The 19365-nt window shown below is 38.4% G+C and overlaps 1 protein-coding gene across 5 annotated transcripts in view; it reads left to right on the top strand.

Moving 5' to 3' along the window:
* OXR1 (oxidation resistance 1) overlaps window positions 1-19002 on the top strand; it is a 471436-nt gene extending 452434 nt beyond the window's left edge. For 3 of the 5 annotated variants that reach the window (XM_073330328.2, XM_073330327.2, XM_073330329.2), the window contains 5 exons: window positions 12772-12894; window positions 13073-13225; window positions 16572-16667; window positions 17291-17364; window positions 18777-19002. In XM_073330328.2, the coding sequence (XP_073186429.2) occupies window positions 12772-12894; window positions 13073-13225; window positions 16572-16667; window positions 17291-17364; window positions 18777-18912 (582 nt within the window). In that variant the 3' untranslated portion in view covers window positions 18913-19002. Of the gene's footprint in view, window positions 1-10038; window positions 10120-12771; window positions 12895-13072; window positions 13226-16571; window positions 16668-17290; window positions 17365-18776 lie in introns of all 5 variants that reach the window. The other 2 variants (XM_073330326.2, XM_073330325.2) reach the window with 1 other exon arrangement.
* The last annotated feature ends 363 nt before the right edge of the window (window positions 19003-19365 follow it).

Genomic DNA, 19365 nt, shown 5'->3' with positions numbered 1-19365 from the left:
GCTGAGGAAGGTTAATAGATAGCTCTCACAGACAAGCAGAAATATTTCTGAAGATTATCTTCCCAGTCTGGGGAGACTGAGCTGTGGATTGTTTTCTCCAGTGAAGCAGCATGAAGTTGATGAGCTGAGATAGGACTGTTGTAGAAAAAAGGAGCAGGGAACAGAGCATCAAGCTCTTCATACTGTACAATACAGAAGTAAATTGGGAAGTTCAAATAAGTAGTGGCAGTGCCTAAACAGGTATCAGAAATTCCTTTAGTTTCATTAATGTTCTTATGGAACTGGGATGAAAGCTCAGCTGACATTAAATATTCTATATTACCAAAGTGATTATAATAGTACAAGAACCTAAATAGAATAGTATTTTTCTTGTTGAATATGGCTTTCGAGCATCTGCAACTTAATGCTACTTAAAACTACCTAAGGTTATTTACCTGAAATGTTACTGTGGCAACTGTGATGGGCCTGAATTGGAGGGGAAATCTTGCCTGCCTATCAGTTTGGAACAGCTTCTTGTTTCAAGAGAGAGTGAGCTTCTTATCCAGGGGCATAAAAACCTAGCTGTAAACAAAAGCATTATGCCAATATTTCAGGAAAACAGAAAACATCAGCCTCACACTTTTTATGGCAAATTTATGTGCAACTTCTCCTTTGCCTTCTCCTTTTATTTCTGTGGTATTATAACATAGTAGAAGATGTTAATAGTGTTAGCATGGGTAAAATGTATAAAACTATTCACTCCCCCAAAGCACTTTACGTAAAGGCATGAGTCAATACAACAGAGCAAACAGTGGGTGTGGTCTCTCTATTTGGAGTGCTTTGCATAGCTGGAATTCTTTGCAGAGTTTCTATGCAATCTAGCTTGGAAAAAATCAGCATGTTAGTTTAATGCCTGATTTGGGCTGGGGGAAGGGCAGGGGAATATTGGTATATTCTCAGTAAGAAGTTGTTATAAAATGTGGAAGTAGCTGTAGAGATTTCCATATTTTCATAGATTTGTAAGATTTACAAAATATGGTAGTCCAGCTAACAAGTCAAGAATCCTAAACCAATGGTAGTTGCTCTTTGTGTACCTTTTAGTATATTAAGTTATGAGCAAATAAGTAATTTAACATTCAGGTATATCTTCTGTGCTTTTTACTTTGCCCTGAAATATTAGGAAAGTAATCTGTAGATGACATTTTATTTAATCTCCAGCTCAGAGGCAGAGACCACTGTTTTGTCTACATTAGGGAGAGAGACTGGTTATTTTACACATTTAAGCGGTGGAGGTTTTCAGAGGTACTGAGCTTCATATAGGAGCTGCTGGGATTGGGTCCAGTGAGACTTGAACCACTGACACCATTCAACAGAAGCTGCTGCTACACAGCACAAGTATTTCAGCAATATTGAGAGTATGTATATGGGTAACCCTCCACCCGCCCCGGCCCTCAGCATAGGGTTGAGTAACAGCATAGATGGTCGGGCATGGCTTAAGCAAATAGAGTACAGACATATCTGAAGAAGGGTATTTACTCAGGTACTTAGCCTACATGGCTCTCCTTGCCAAAGCGATGACTTTTCATCGACACTGCTATTTTTAGCTGTGTAGTGCCCTGCTGCCTCCCACCTGGTGGATCCTTCCCCCACCACTGGGAAAGACTCAGATAGCGGGTTCAGCCCATGTGTGTTTGAACCCTATGATGCTGTAATAGAGGATGAATTTAAAGCCCCATTAAGTGGCATGATGACTACTGTTTTGTGCGAAGATTTGAGAGTACAGAGTACCAATGCTACATCATTGAAGTCTAAGCTTCAGTATGGATTTGAACTCTTAATGCAATTCCTTTTCTCCACAGATGGCTGGTAAAGTCTGTTTGTGAAGCCCAATTTCTCAAAGGCATTATGATTTGGCTTTTATTTGAAAATATTTAGATTCACATGATAAACATTTTTTGTATTAGCAGTTTGTGAAAATTTTCAAGATTTTGACTTTTCATCCTGAATGAGGATGGAAAAAACTTTGAAATCTCGAACTTTTACAAGATGGGAAAACAGATTCCCACCCATTTCTGAATAGCAGCAGCAGCTTCTGTTGAATGGTGTCATTGGTTCAAATCTCACTGGACCCAATCCCAGGAGCTCCTATATGAAGCTCAGCACCTCTGAAAACCTCTAGCACTTAAATGTGTATAATAACCAATCTGTCTCTTCCTAATGTAAACAAAACTGTGGTCTCTGCCTCTGTAAATGGAGATAAAGCTTACTCCTCTATCACAGATCCTAGCAAGTGTCCCCTCTTGGTCATCCACTAGGACTGCTGAGAGTGGAATCCAAACCTCCTTTGCTCTTCTAAGCTACTGGAGCCTGAATGGGGCAGTGGCTGAACTGTAATCTCAGGGTCCCTAGGCGCACACACAGGGTTCAGACCTATCTGGTGCGCCCCACCCTCCCCCAAGTGTTGGAACCTTCCAAACATAATGTTGACTCTTCAGATTCTGGGGTATGTGTAAACAGCCCTCTCCCACAACTCTATCCCAAAGATGTGAAGCTTCTGGTTTACAGTCTGATGCTATCGAGGTCATGCAGCAGTTGTGAAGCAGTCGTCATGTGCACGCACTTAGCACTAGCGCTTTTATGCTCTCCTTTAATCATGCTTAATCATGTAAAGCACAGGAGAGTGCATATCTTGCCAGACAGTAAACAGTTGAAACCTCAGTGCCCTTCACTAGCTCATCCTTCACTTGAAAGCCCTTAGGGGATCGTATGTTTTCCGTGAGGCAGGCGGGATTCTCCACCCCGTTGCCTACCCTGACCCGCTGCCACTCCCTTCTTCTTAATCTGCTGCTAAATGGCTCTGACCCCCCAAAGTCCCCCTCTTGAGTCCCTTCAAAGACTCTTGTTGGGGTCATCTGCTTCTTTTGGTAACTTTCCAAACTGTCCTCCCTTCAGACAACACTAGGAAGTGTTCTCTCAGCTAGAATAAGTGTGTTGTCCCAAGATATTTTACTTTGAATAGAAGATCATTGAGTGCTGATCGCTTGCCATTCTTTGGCCTGGCAGAGACATGGCACAACTCTGTTAACTCCTGGTGTATCCGCATACATATAAGCTTTCCATGACACAGTAATTCCATGATGCAATTAAATAAAATCATCCACAATTCCAAAGTGGTACAGACAGAATCCCTAAATCATTACAACAACATCACAGATTGAAAATGTTGTTGCAGTACTAACTAGTATTACTGGTGAATTCTCCTCCCAGGCTTTCTGAAAATTTCCTTGACTTCTTTTATAAATAAACTTAAAAATTTTATACTAATACTATCTTTTCTGAAATGTGATCTCTTTTCAATCTTACTGGAATTAGAATGAATCACTTGAAGATGAGCACAGTTATGTGCTGTTTAGAGCAGTGCTGCTTTGAGAGTAATCTAGAGGTAGAGATTTTTAGCAATCAGTTAACTGCAAAGCTTCTGAGGTAACTGCCCTCCAGAGAGGAGACCTTGTTGGAAGGCCTGAATCTGCTCTTTTTTAACAGAATACCAGAATTGCCTCTCTAAGGCTACGGCTACACTAGAGAGCTTACAGCGGCTCAGCTGCACTGATGCAGCTGCACCGCTGTAAACGCGCTCGTGTAGCTGCTCTAAGCCAATGAGAGAGCTCTACCATCGACATAATTAATCCACCCCCAGCGAGCGGTGGTAACTGTGCCAGTGGGAGAAGCTCTCTTGCTGACACAGCACTGTCCACACTGGCACTCAGGTCAGTGTAACTTTCAACATTACTCAGGAGATGGCTTATTCACACCTCTAAGAAACTACTGACGTAAGCAGTAGTGTAGGCATAGCCCCAGTGTGCAGTACAACATGAGAAGGAAATGTATCTCACAGCAGCGTAGTTTGCATTTTAGTAATTTAACACTCATATTTCCTGTTCTCTTCATAGTCTCCTGAGTCTTATACAGTGTTGCCCTAAAAGTGTGATGATACAGTACAAGGCTACAAAAGGATAATTTGCCTTAACTGGCCCACCCTCTTACCATACTACTTAAGCATATACAAGAAAGCATATTTAAGCAGGTGTCTTAACTTCTTAAGCACACAGAGGGTCCCTTTGACTACAGTGGGATCACTACTAAGGTGTTTAAGTACTTCGCTAAATCAAAGCTGCCTATATCTGTAAGGAAGGAGGAAAAAATAAATCAAACGAGAGAGCACTTTGTCTTAGATCTTGACTGTTCATTTCAGAATGATTTGCAAATGCATGTCTTATGAAAATGTTTGGTCTTATTATGCACATCTATATTTTGTAATATATAAATATGTATTATATATAGGGCTGTCAATTAATCACGATTTGAAAAAATCTTAATTGCAGTTTTAATCGCACTGTTACAATAGAATGCCAATAGAAATTTATTAAATATTTTGGCTGTTTTTCTACATTTTCATATATATTGTATTCTGTGTAGTAATGGAAATCAAAGTGTATATTTTTGATTACAAATATTTGCACTGTAAAAATGACAAACAAAAGAAATAGTATTTTTCAGTTCACCTCATACAAATACTGTAGTGCAATCTCTTTGTCATGAAAGTGCAACTTACAAATGTATTTCTTTTGTTACATAACTGCACTCAAAAACAAAACAGTGTAAAACTTCAGGGCCTACAAGTCCACTCAGGCCTACTTCTTCTTCAGCCAATTGCTAAGACAAACAAATTTGTTTACTTTCACGGGAGATAATGCTGCCCACTTATTTACAATATCACCAGAAAGTGAGAAGAGGCATTTGCATGGGACTTCTGTAGCTGGCATTGCAAGGTATTTACGTGCCAGATATGCTAAACATTCGTATGCCCCTTCATGCCTCGGCCACTATTTCAGAGAACATGCTTCCATGCTGATGACACTAGTTTAAAAAAATGTGTTAATTGGGGGGAGAGGGATAGCTCACAGGTATGAGCATTGGTCTGCTAAACCCAGGGTTGTGAGTTCAGTCCTTGAGGGGGCCATTTAGGGGAAAAAATCTGTTGGATGATTTAGTTGGGGACTGGTCCTGCTTTGAGCAGGGAGTTGGACTAGATGATCTCCTGAGATTCTGTGATTAGGTTGAGGGGGAGGGATAGCTCAGTGGTTTGAGCATCGGCCTGTTAAACCCAGGGTTGTGAGTTCAATCCTTGAGGGGGCCATTTAGGGATCTGGGGCAAAAACTGGGGATTGGTCCTGCTTTGAGCGGGGGGTTGGACTAGATGACCTCCTCAGGTCCCTTCCAACCCTGATATTCTATGACTGAACCCCTTGAGGGAGAATTGTATATTCCTTGCTCTGTTTTACCTGCATTCTGCCATATATTTCATGTTATAGCAGTCTCGGATGATCACCCAGCACATGTTGTTCATTTTAAGACCACTTTGACTGCAGATTTGACAGAACACAAAGAAGGTACCAAGAAGCAGACAGTATTATCTTCTGCATATGTAAACTAGTTTGTCTGAGCATTTGGCTGAACAAGAAGTAGGACTGAGTGGACTTGTTCTATTTTTGAATGCAGTTTTTTTGTACATAATTCTACATTTGTAAGTTCAACTTTCATGATAGAGATTGCATTACAGTACTTGTATTAGGTGAATTGAAAAATACAATTTCTTTTGTTTTTTTAGTGCAAATACTTGTAATCAAAAATAAATATAACGTGAGCACTGTACACTTTGTATTCTCTGTTGTAACTGAAATCAATATATTTGAAAATGTAGAAAACATCCAAAAATATTTAAATAGTATTCTATTGTTTAACAGTGCGATTAATTTCATGATTAATTATGATAAATTTTTTTAATTGTTTGACAGCCCTGATTATGTATAAAATAATATTAATTTATTTATGGTTCAGAGACTCATTTCCCCAGCAAGCTCCCTTTGGAATCAGAAGTTTCATGAATATTGAAAGTATTAAGGATTGCAATATTGGGCCTGTGGTGGAATACATATTCAGGGAGAAACTGAATATACTCACACACAAAGGCACTGTTCATACTTGCTCCACTGCAAATGATGTAAATATCCTTTCACAACAGTGTTCAGTTCATAATGGTCCCTTTATTTTCATTGTATTTATAGCCTCTAGAAATGTCTTAAAATGTTGTTCAGTTTCTAATGAAAGAGTTTGAGATGAACAAATTGATTGGGAAAAGTTCCAGATATGTAAACAAAATTTAAGCTTGGTAATTTTTAACCAAATAGTATAGAATTAAAAGTGGATCTGATTATGTTGGAGCTGGCTCTGCAAGGGAACAAAAGAGGTTTTATATCATCCAGTAAAATGGCACTCTGTTTACATCAGGTTTGTATGACTGCACTGTGGTCTAAAGCAAATTGTTCATCCGAATTATTTCAATGGTCCCCTCAATGTGTAACCTTCACAGGTTGCTTTTATCTTACTCTCGCCATCACCATGTGCAGAGGATACAGAAGCTTCTGGTTTTTTGACCAGTAAATTTGTACACTGGTTGATGCTATTGAAAGAGCAATGTAATTACATCAGTGTGTTTATTTTTTAAAAGAACAGTCTAGTTCTGGAGTGCCTTCCAATTAAATAAGGAGGATATGTTCCAGCTTTGTGTCCACTTCGTGGGAATACAATACCTACTACTAGCTTTTTAGGTGCAGTTTCTGCAATTTATCAAGAGGAAAACTATCCTTTACAAACAACTGTTTCCATTTTTTTGCAAAACATACCTTAATATTTCCATTTAAAAGTAAAAAACCCTCTTCTTACAGTTTGTCTAAGCCAGGTATATACTTCAGACTCTTGCAGGCATAACTGTATTGGTCAGGCATGTGATTTGTGGCTGACATAGTTGTGCCAGCAAAAGCCTCTAGTGTAGACACCGCTATTCTGACAAAACTGTTCTTGTTGATATAAACTGTTTCTCTTGGGGCTGGTGGGGAGGGAAGCTGGAATTAGCTATATTGGTAGATTTGCCCTTTTGTCAGCATGAAGTGCAGCCATACTATGAGCAATTTGCCGGTAAAGCAAAGCTTTTTGAGAGTAGGCCTGGCCTAACTGAACATTCTGACATTTTATAAATATCCGTTAGAAAAATATGAACTGAACACATTGCCAATTGGCTTACATTGTGCTCCTTCCATCTGTTTGTCGTATCCACCTGTTCTCTGAAGTTTTCTGTGTAAACTCTTCAGGGCGGGGACCATCTCTTAGTTGTATTCATACAGTGCTTAGCACAATGGGGCTAAGGCCTTTAGATGCTGCCACAATACAAGTAACAAATAACCAGTCCAGAATTCAGTAACATCCTTTCTTAATTTCAAATTCAAACTCAGTGCCTTGTTTCCTCTCCACTGCTAGGCCTCTAAAAAAGCAAGGGTTGCAAAAATCCTATTTATTCACACTTCTTTAATGTGGGGTGTTATGTTTGTTAGGCACAACCCCAAATGCATGAATTAACACTGTGCTATGGCTGTGTACTTTTTGTAGATTTTCTTCTTTTGAACTAGTGATGATGGAAACTGGCATTCTTTCCCACTTTCTCTCCAGTTCAATAACAGTCCTTTTGTTCCTAAAACGTCTGACTCCTTCTGTAGCCTTCCCTCAAGAACTGAGGTGGCAAGGAAAAGTGAACAGGAATTAGGGACATTAGTACTGTCTGCTTTAGTGCTTAGCTTTGGAACTAGGTTTATAACAGCATTTGCAATCTCTCTCTCCCTCCCTCCCTCTTTTTAAAGCAGTGGGGGCAGTCTCATGCAGATTGAGCGATAATTTAGAAACAAAATTGTGATCTTATTTGGGTCCTGTCTTTTTTGGTTTTGCTTCTCCATGCTTACATAATATCAAATCCCCTTTAACTGGATAACTGTTGTGATTTGGGCCTTTTGAAGTTAAGGTGTGAGAAGGAGGTTTCATGCAGTCTCCAGAAAAAGGAAATGCTGAAAGGAGAGGGGTTAAAGGTTGAAATCTAAGATGTGGAGGAGACACTAACAAAAAATGAAGTGAGGAAGAGGAGATATAAATGTGGGAATGTAGAAGGCTTAAAGAGGAGAGAAAATAGAGTTTCAGCAAGAGAATTGGATTGATAGCTGAAAGGAAAAAAAAAAAAAAAAAAGCCAGTACAATCTCAATTTCCTCCTCTACCCTAATCTTGGAATCTCCTACCCTCCAAGTTGCAATGAGCTAAAATTTTAAATTTAAATCCCTACCATCAAAGATTATGGCCCCTTAGCCCTACATGATTCTTCTAAAATATATACACAATTGTATTTACTTGAACAAGCAATCGGCTGCTGATACTACTTTGTCATCAAAACCCTTACAGCCTTTCCCCTAACCACTTGCCTCGGATCAGAGCATATGGCACCTATGGTTGGGGAGAAATCTTCAACACTCAGGACACTTTGGAAAATACATTTTGTGTTGGGGTGTTTGTATTCACTGTCATCAGTAGTAGTAGTAGTAGTAGTAATAAAAATAAAAAAATAACAAAACAACACTAAGTAGGGTTAACCAGCTAAGATAACATGATGTATCCTGTGCAATCAGTGCTCTGTAGTTGAGGCATCCTTGTAATACTATGTTTCTGTTACTACAGATAAATTTGATTTATACTGGACTCCTTTCAATGCACAATAATATGTTTCTTTACATTCTGTATGCTATCGTGAATAACTACAGTACACCTAGGTCACTTAAGGCAAAGGTATCCCTGCACTAGACATTCAGTAAGTCTTGTGTTTGAAATAGTTTATAAAATTTAGATCTCTGACTCACAAAGAAATAATATGTAGAAGGGTCAAGCTGTTATAATATTCACACCAGGTATTTCTTGGCACAAATGTTTAAATATAGAAACCAACATTTTTCAGTGTGGATGGTTTAAGCTAGGTACCTGAATAAACTGCCTGACTTTTTTCAGAAGTTCTGAGTACCATCTCGTTCTATAGAAGTCACTGGGAATTATGGCTACTCAACTCTTCTGCGAATCAGGCTATGTATTAAGTACCTGACTTCTGGCACACAAGAGGGAAAATGTTGGTGATGGTTTCTGCCTTTTTACTTATAGTACGTTTGTTTTAGTGTCTAGATTATGTTAACTGTTTCTCGAATAGCTTGATATGGGGAACTAAAGGAGAGGTGATCTGTCAGCATGTGAGCTACAAATGGAATGGAAGGTGGTCTTTAATGCAGAAAGTATAGTTGGCATTTGGACCATGATGAAACCTTCACAGGGATGATGAATTATAGTGTAAAGGGTAGATGAAATTACATGCAGTAGGAAAGTGAGCAGTGCTATATGCATGACAAGGAAGAAAGTGAATCAAAAGAAAAAATGAAAGTACTGAATGGAGTATGATAAATGCACAATCTCTGAGGAAAAAGCTAAGAGGTAATAGAGCATCTTGGCATTCTTTAACTTAGCAGCTACTTGCCTGTCAATTAGAATTTGAAATCAGTTGATAGTAATCTTTTCTAGCCTTACATCCCCAGGATTTTTGTGAAGGAATAAGGATTAATATTATTTAGACTTCAGTTTTTCAGCTTTAAAATTCTCCTTAGGTCCAGGTTAGCTTAAACTATACTTTTTTAAATAGTAACTTAAGATTTACTGTTCTAAAAGACAAACTAAGTGCTTACCTGTAGTTGTGACATACCATAAGGGGCTTAACCCATTATCACATTGTGCAGTAAGTTTTTTGTTTGTTTTTTTTTCTTTTTCTCATACACATTTATTTGTTGTTTTAGCAGCATAATTTTATGGACTGTCATATCAGATTTACTTTATAGTCATACATTAGGACATTGAGCTGTACCAGATCTTTGGTGCCATTTGTGTATGAAATCCTATCTTCACTGTATGTACTCATCATAAGTCAAAAACGTCCTCTGTGAACATCAAGTCCTTGCAGATGCAAATATCTCAAACATTTCCATTTTTTCTTTAGTTGTCATTGCATATCCTTCCCCCCATTACACTTCTCCATTTTTCTTTATTTTTTTCAACTGTCAGTGGAATTATTTTCTTCCTGTCTCCATATTCAGGTAGTGTCAGTGGCTGAGTATCACCGCAGGATCGATGCTCTAAATAGTGAAGAACTGCGCACGCTCTGCAGACGCCTCAAGGTGCCCTCTTCGTAGTTAAACCCCTTCTCCAGAGACTAAAACATCTTTTTCTGTAGTGGCCTTGATCAGGGCAAGTCCCATATTCGGTGGGTTTGTCTTGGCTACAACACTACAAGAATCCTGCAGAAAATTCCTTTCTCTTGGATATGTGTTTATACACTGATAAGAGAGAGTGCTGTGGCTCTGAGACAAAATGATCATTTCAGAGTTTAAAATCAGAGGAATTTTCTGTCATCTTTGAAACTTTGTTCTCATTACTACATGGTTTCCAGAGTGATGAGGACTTGTGTTTGAATTTCTGTTCTGGTGTGGTGGCTTGAGTTGGGTAGAAACTTTCCTAAAAAGAATGCAAAAGAGATGGAGAAATTCAAAACTCTGTTTACAAAATTAAATAAGGACTTACTCAGTTGTATGTATAGTTGAAGTCTTAAATTCTTATATAAAAAGATCCTACAAGTATTTCAAACTTTTTTGCAAATATTAAGCCTCACAACTACCATATGAGGTAGGTAAGTGTTTTGCCCTTTAGTGGAGCTGGAATTAGAACTCCCAATCCCTAAAACAGCAGTTCAGAACTAATTCTGTAGATTTATAGGATATTAATCTTGAATTGACTCTTGCATTCTCTTTAGGTATTTCTCTATTTATTTTGGCATAAGCACACTTTGGAATTGATGTGTATATTATGCCAAGTTTACTGATGAAAGCATATCTAAGAACTTTTTTTGAAAACATGAAATCTTAATTCAATATGTGTTTCTAAGTATCTAGCTAATGAAATGGTTGGAAGTTTGGATTTTCATTTTGTTTCTGAGTAGCTTTTGCAAATGGAAAATGCTTTCATGGGTTTGCCTCTGCTTAATTTAGTAGTCATAATGCTATCTTATTGATCTGTTACGCTGTCAAAATATTAGTTGACAGTGATAATGTTATAGTACTTTCTGTAGTATGTGTTTAGGAGCTTCAGATTTTGACAAAGTTAACTTGCTTACAAATGCCTTATGAGTGGTAAAAATTGTTTAAAATCAACAACTCAGACAGCATATGTTTTGCATGTGGTAGTGTAATAAAAATTAAAGAACCAAATAGAGTATAAACATTTTATGGTACTCTTGAACAGCAGTTATGTTTTATAGAATTTGTACTCAAACGTGCCCTTGACAGTGTGAAATTTGGGACTGAAGAGACCAAATGGCATATGCTGTATAAGTAGTACTTAATAATAATTGTAATTGGAAGATGATGTTGAATATATATGCGTGGCTGATGCTTTGTGAAATTAGATGCTAACAAATGCTTTTAGTCTGAGATAAAGGCTAAGTTATGGAAAGCTTGAGCCTTGCTTGGTGCCCTCCTCAAAATGACTAAATAAAGCAAATTTTTCTCATTTTAAGGATTAATGTTAAGATTGTAATCAAGTTACTGTTATACAAATATTCCTTGCCTTCATATTTTATAAGATTATTTTTAAACATATAAAAACTATTCTGTGATAGACAGTAAATTTGATTTTTCTTAGCTGTTTAATGGATTGCAATTTATTTAACTTCTACATACATTGTTACTGGTTGAAAAAGTGTTTCACATAGATTCTGAAAAATTGGAGTGTCTTCTTTTTGCGTCAAAACTGTTCACCATCTAAAAACTTAACATTTGGCAATAGTTACCACAAATTGGTATCTGAAACACTGCAGTTATTTCCCTGTATTTAGAATAGGAGATGTATGTGGTAAACCATATTTTGGCAAATGTTGACTTCTGGTGTTTTCTGATGGATGCATAGGAGCTAATCAAAAATCAAATGAAGTCCATAAGGGTCTTTCCCGTGACTTCAGTGAGCTTTGTCTCAGGTTCTTAGGATAACAATGATGCCTAGCTGTTTATATAGCACTTTTCATCAGTAGAGCTCAAACCACTTTACAAAAGAGGTCAGTATCATTATTCACACTTTACAGATGGGGAAACTGAGGCACAGAAGGGCAGTGACTCGTCCAAGGTCACCAAGTGTATCAGTGGTAGAACTGGGAATAGAACCCATGTCTCCTGAATCCCAGTCAAATTCTTTAAGCAACTAATACCCACTTACACATTTACAAAGCCTGCTTTCAAATATTTTATTAGGAACTTGAAAAGTTTCACATCAGAATGGCTTTAAAAGTTATTTTCTTTGGGTATTGATTAAAATCTCTAGCTTTTGAGTGATGAGCATAAAGCATTTTAAATAAACTGTGTCTGCATTTAAAATATATATAACTCAAACACCTTTTTTATTACTATTAGAAACACACTACATTTTGTACAGTGGTTGAGATCATGTACTTTGGCTTTTAATTGTAGTCAATTCTAAAAGTCCATATTCAACCCCAAACACGAAGGCATGTGAAAAAACAGGCATAACCTGAATATTAGAGTACATGTGCAAGCAATAATTTCAGTGTAATATTTAGTACTGATAGGTTTACCACAAGAAGCAGTGATTTCCCTGTCAAATGCCTAATATAACAAACATAATACAAAATTCCAATAATTAAGTACAATCCTAAATGCAGTGAAGATGATGTGGCGTATACTAAGTAATATTTCCTCTGTAAGAGAATTGTGAATGCTTAACATACCTTCTAGAGTGCTTATTTATTTCCTCCTCCCTTGCAGATAACAAGGGAAGACTTAAACTCAAAGCAGGCCACAAATATCAAAACAGACCTGGAGCCTGAAGCATTTCGGCCAAATCTTAGCGATCCTAGTGAATTGCTGCAGTCAGACCAAATTGAAAAGGTATGGTTTTCAAATAAAACTGATGATAGAATAATATTATCTGTGTTCTGTAAGTATCCTGAGCATCCTGTATCAGGTTAAGTATGTCAAATAAATAACAGGGACCTTGTTCTGAAGAGCTTACAAAAAAAAAGTAGTTATTAAATGCATAAGAGACTCTTCATTGTTTTGTTAACAGCTCACAAAGCACCTTCCTCCGCGAACCATTGGGTATCCATGGACTCTTGTCTACAGCACTGCAAAGCATGGCATGAGCTTGAAGACATTGTATCGAACTATGTTGGGGCTAGACACTCCTGTACTAATGGTTATCAAGGATAGTGATGGGCAGGTATGGAAATAATGGCCAAAAAAAATCAGAACTGCTGCTTAAAACAGATAAATTAACAGCTGAAACATCAATGTGTTTTAGTAATAAAACTGCCTGTGTTAAGCTTCTCCTTCTTCATGGTTATGTATTGGTGTTACAATCATGTCATTGTGCAGGCAGTTTTTGATAATGGCATTTTTCTGGGAAATGTTTTGATGAAGCAAATCCAGTGTCAAGCCATAACTATTGGAAGTCCTCTAACTTTTTATTACTGAGTAACATTTTAGTTTCTCTTAAAATGAGGACCAGACAGCTCAGAGCCTCAAGGGATTGGTAAGGCACAGGATAGATGTCCCACCCAAAAGTAGGAAAGATGGATAGTCATTGCTATCTAAGAGTAGATAGGTAACCTATGTCAAGCAAGTTGGCTATCTCCGTACAGTTCCTTAATGACAGACATGAACATCTTAGCACCCGTCATCTTGAGGGTACAGTGTTGATGAGGCCGTCCGTCCATTTGATGTAGAGAGACATTTATAGTAGTTTCGGTGCTGAATAATCAATTCTTCGAGTGATAGTCTGTGTGGATTCCACTTCTGGTGCACATACAACCTGTGCATACAGATTATATTCTTCTGGCCAGTGGTGTGTGTTGGGGCCACCCCGACTCATGATACTTTTGCAACCCCATCCCTCCACCAGAGGACATAAGTGCTGGAAAGGGCCCAACTGTTCCTCAGTTCCTTCTTGCCTGCTGTGGCAGCAAAACAGAATTCCTGCAGTTTCTGCTTACTTAGATCACTGTGCAATTAGTTGTTAGGATAGCTTATTGCTCATTAGGTTGAGGAGTTAGTTTATAGTTTGCCTGTTGGCAAAAGATATAATATATTAGCCATAAAACAGAGAGAGAGAAATATCTTATCTACCTCATCTATCTATCTAGGTTAGGTTATGTATTAACCCTGGAATTGGCTGACACTAAATCTTGGGATTTAAAACTTGTCCCTCTTGCAAAGCTGCCATGCCTCTCGGTGATGGGACGCTCTAGGAACCTTTTCTGCCTACTTCAAGAGATAGTAACTATGGTTCTTCAAGATGTGTTGTCAGCATGGAGTCCATGACCCCACATCTGCAGAGTGCTCTGGATTTTGTATTGATGAAGTAACTGAGGGATGGTTGGGGGTGTGAAAACATCAAGGGCACAGGCACGGCTCCAGTTTACACTGCTGGCCAAAAGAATCTGATCTCACACACCAGAAGTGGAATCCATGTGGGCAACGTATTTCAAATAAACAGTTACTGTGAGGTAAGTAATTGTGGGTTTTTTGTAGTATATGCTGTACTACTACTAGAAGCTCAGTGCTTTCAAAACAGCATAGGTTTGGTTGATGGAGAGATGCATTTAAAAACTTAACGCTTCACTTTGCACAAGCCTGAAATTCTTTCTCTTACTGGTATGGGGTGCTAGCTTTTCTCTGTCCACAAATTATATTGAGATGATCTGAAACAGAAAATCATACCGTTAGTTGATACAGTAGAACCTCAGAGTTACGAACACCTTGGGAATGGAGCTTGTTCGTAACTCTGAACTGTTCATAACTCTGAACAAAACGTGTTAGCTGTTCTTTTAAAAATTTACTACTGAACATTGACTTAATACAACTTTGAAACTTTACTGCTGCTGCCTGATTGTGTACTTCCAGTTCCAAATGAAATGTGTGGTTGTCTGGTCAGTTTGTGACTCTGAGCTTCTACTCTAGTGTATTGGCAAAAATGCCCAACCTGGTAGTTTAGAGGCCAAGCAAAGATAGCCTTAGAAGAGTTTGCACAAAGCAGTATTTTCCTTGTTAGAGGATTAACTGGGTCAGAACTCCAGCTGGGGGAGGAGGGGGTTCTCAGGGCTTCTGCCCCATAGGAGCACTGGGGCTCAGGGTTTTAGACCTATAAGGAGAACTGGGGCTTGGGGCTTCAGCCCCGCTGCTCCATTCCTGCCTTCAGCCGTATAGGGGGGCGCTGGGGCTTAAGGCTTTCGTTATGAGGCATGCCGGTTTCAGCCCCCCGTAGCTGAAGCCCCAAGCCCTGGTGCACCCTCGCACCCCTGGCCGAAACCAGGAACTGAGCTCTGGGGAGGGCAGAAGCTGGGAACGAGTTGTGAGGCTGAAGCCCCAAGCCCTTGTCCCCCAAAGAGTAGATGCCCCGCCCTCCCACCCAGAGCTCTGACACAGCTGCAGCGCCAAACCCCCTGTGTCTGAAGTCTGTAATGTCTTGTTCAGAGCTGGGGAACTCATCAGAGTTACGAACAACTTCTATTCCCCAGGTGTCCATAACTCTGAGTTTCTATTGTATTATAACTAAAATATTAGAGAAATATATTTTTATTTTCAGTGTTTTCTCTCAGGCCATTTGACTGAGTTTCAGTGTTCTAATCATAGTTTACTACCTCATGTACTAGCATAACAACACACTAAGGCACCTTTCTTCCGCAAGCCCTGAAAGAGTGTATTTACCAATAGAGGCCGAAAGTGAAGCGACATGAGCATGCACGAAGGGGAAGGTTGGGCCAGAGCATGTTAGTTAGTGGTTGATCTCAGGCCTGCCTAAAAAATCCTTTTAAACATTAGCAGGAAAGCAGAAAAACCTTGAGAAACTTCCTTTTAAAAAGAATGCTTCATTTAATAATAATAATAATAATAAAAAAAGTAGATATGCTATTTAAAAGATATAAATTTTCTGATATTTTTAGGCAACTTTTAAAACATGCAAGCTGATAGTGTCCCTTTATTGATTCCATAGGAAACATTATCTTGTCAGATAAAGACCCTGCTTAATTTAGAGGAGACTTAAAATGCAAACCCAATACTGGAGAAAGGAGATGGCTGTTTAACACAAATATGCTACAGAATGACATTATTCACTCAAAGTTTAATAAAAAATTGGTTAACTTTCTATTTAAGAAAAGGAACAACAAATATCAGCCAGTAGTGTGTTTGTGTGTGTGTGTTTGTGTGTGTGTTTTTGTTATATGATTTTAATTTTTAATTCTTGCACTTCTTAGTCTAGGCTGATTAGTCAGCAAAAAATTGCTTGACAGTTGCTTCCTGTCCCTCCCTACCAAAATCCTCACAAAACAGCCTACAATATCTCCGTTACAGTTGGAACCATTAGATCTTTTGAGGTTTCTGTGCTTATCCCAAAGCAGATTTCAAATCTACCTACATCTAAAGAAGTAACAGTATGCCAGATACCCACATAAAAGAAAAAGATTTCATGAGTAAAACTTATAAAGGTTTTGTTGGTGTAGTATAGATTGTGCAGCTTCAGCATTCTTCTTACACTTTTGATCTCAACTTTTTCTTCTCTCCTATAGGTTTTTGGTGCGCTAGCCTCTGAACCTTTTAAAGTGAGTGACTGCTTTTATGGCACTGGAGAGACCTTTCTGTTTACTTTCTCTCCAGATTTTGAGGTAAGGAGATACAACTCCTTTACATCTTATTTAACCGTTCATTATACAGTGTCAACAATATTGACTACAAGAAGCTATGTTTTAAGGGGTGATAAAGACCCACTTACACCTACCAAGAAAAAATATCTAGGGTTAAGGTTAGAGCAATGGAGTGGGAAGCGACAAGGTTGAAAAGACGAGCAATGAGTAAACAAACCTTTAATTGTATTCTCAGTAGAATGTGAAGTCAGAAGAAGCTAATAGGAACTGGGATGATACTTATACTTTAATTTAATGGTATAGTAAGGGCTGTGGCATTCCACATATGCTGCAGTTTGGCTAGGGAATATTTGGGGATACCAGTAAAGATGGAGTTGAAGTAATTGAGATAAAAGTTAATGAAAATTAACTTTGGAAAGATTGATTGGCTAAACAAGTGTATGTAGGCATTATTTTAGAGGTGAATTTGTTCATTGGAACTAATCCATTTACTCCTTTAAATATCTGTGTAATCTGGATCTGTGGATTTTCACACTGACATAGAATCATGGCAGACTTCTGTGTCAGAAATAGTGAGAGAACACTTGATATTCACAAAATTAAATTTTTCAAATATTTAACTTGCTATTCTCTACTTTCATTAGGTCTTCAAATGGACAGGAGACAATATGTTTTTCATTAAAGGAGACATGGACTCTTTAGCTTTTGGTGGGGGAGGGTAAGTCATGATTTGTAGTGTTATTCATTGTGAAGAATTGATTACAGTGGTCTTTGTGTAATGTTGTGTACACACAGTAAAACTGGTATTAATTTTAATTTTAGAAATCTCAAGGCCCAAGAAGCTTTAATGCTAATAATAGATATATGTATGTATCTATCAGTTGTCGGATATGAAAACCATTTAACGCTCATTGTAAACACAACTTGTACATGTATTAGACTGTTAGACCTTCCTTTGCATTGCTTCAGCAATGGAAGACGTATGAAGTTTTACCTTTGATAGCTCAAGATATGTCCTGGTTGACAGCATACTCGCTTTATCTGAAACTGATACAAGATGTTAACATTCAAAAAAATTTAGTGATGACAAGGCAATTGAAATATATAGTAAATTGCCTAAATTTTTAAGAAGATGTTTTTGGCAGAACAGAGAATTGAACCTAGGTTTGCAAAGTCCCAGGTTAATGTCCTAACGCTAGCACTCTGACAAATATGTCCCAAGAAATACTTTGTCAGAAAAATCTGTTTCTGATAAATCTAGGACATGAATACTTGCAAGCCTTGAAATGGTGTTCCATAATCTTTATTTTTTTCCCTAATGGAGCACCCATATTTTCAACTTATATATTTTTTTAAAATCACTCTCTGCTTTTCTAGTGCAGACATTTTTGTTCTAGATTACTAGAGTATACTTCTGTAAAAGACATTTTAATCTACAGGTAATTAAAATATTAAATTATATAAATCTAATGTAGATTCTGCAGAATCTAGGAGAGGCTTAAAAACATTTTAAAAAAAAAAGTCTTATGGCTTCAAATACAGCTGCATCTAAGGGAGACTTACAGGAGATTTGATCACGGGTATTTTTAGTGAAAGTCATGGACATGTTACAGACCAGAAACACAAAATCACGGCCCCTGACCTGTATGTGACTTTTACTAAAAATACCTGTGATTGAATCTTTCGGCGGGGGAACAAGGAGGGAGACCACGGCACCAGCTGTGGGGGCGCTTTTTAATAGCTGTGGGGGGAGTCCCAGGCGGCCTGCTACTGTGGGGGAGTCCCTGGGACTGCAGCCAGGAGCCACCAAGCCACCCGCCAGTTCCGTGACCGCTGCTCGGCCAGGCTGCCCAGGGCCCCCCAGAGTTGTGCGGCTGTCCCCGGGGACAGGGCTGCTCCAACAGTGGCTGGTGCGGCTGGCTGTAGAGCTGCTCCAGCTGTGCTTGAGCGGCCCTAGGATCAGCCACACTGGCCGTTGCAGAAGTCACAGAGGTCACAGGAATCCGTGACTTCTGCAACCTCTGTGACAAACACAGAGCCCTATTTATAATTATGGCTACTCTAACTGCATTTGTAAGGTTAACTTTTGTTCTCCTTCACTAATTTTTATATAACTTGTCTGTGTTCTAGGGGTGAATTTGCTCTTTGGCTTGACGGGGATCTCTACCATGGAAGAAGTCACTCCTGTAAAACGTTTGGGAATCACACACTTTCTAAGAGAGAAGATTTTATTATCCAAGACATTGAAATCTGGGCTTTTGAATAAGTGTGTAAGTGTCTCTACAGGCTATTGTCCCAAACCTGACATAAATCAGTGCAGCTCAAAAAGCCCTAGAAGCAATAGAATACAGCATTTATATACTATAGTTTTAAAGCTATCTTCATGATGATCCAGATACAATTTTGAAATAGTGTATTTAAAGTTGTTGTACTTTTCTTTATGTTTAAGATATTGCTGTAAGTCTAGGCCACATGGGCTGAAACTGAATGTCAGTTAAGTTAATCTTGCTGTTGTGGAGCCAGCCTCCCAAACTATCTGTCCTTTAGTCTACCCCTTTTTCTCTTCAGTTCCCCCACACATCTATCTACGATCAGTTTAGGGCTGCTTTGCTGTGTCTCAATTGAGATTATTTTTCTATTAAAACTGTATCTCTGAATTGAGCTCCCCCTTCAGGGCCTATATAAGAGGAAAGTTTTGAGTATGATGATTTGACAGCAA

Source organism: Lepidochelys kempii, chromosome 2, assembly GCF_965140285.1.
Source record: "Lepidochelys kempii isolate rLepKem1 chromosome 2, rLepKem1.hap1, whole genome shotgun sequence".
NCBI lineage: Eukaryota > Metazoa > Chordata > Testudines > Cheloniidae > Lepidochelys > Lepidochelys kempii.
This window is presented reverse-complemented; position numbering and strand designations above follow the sequence as displayed.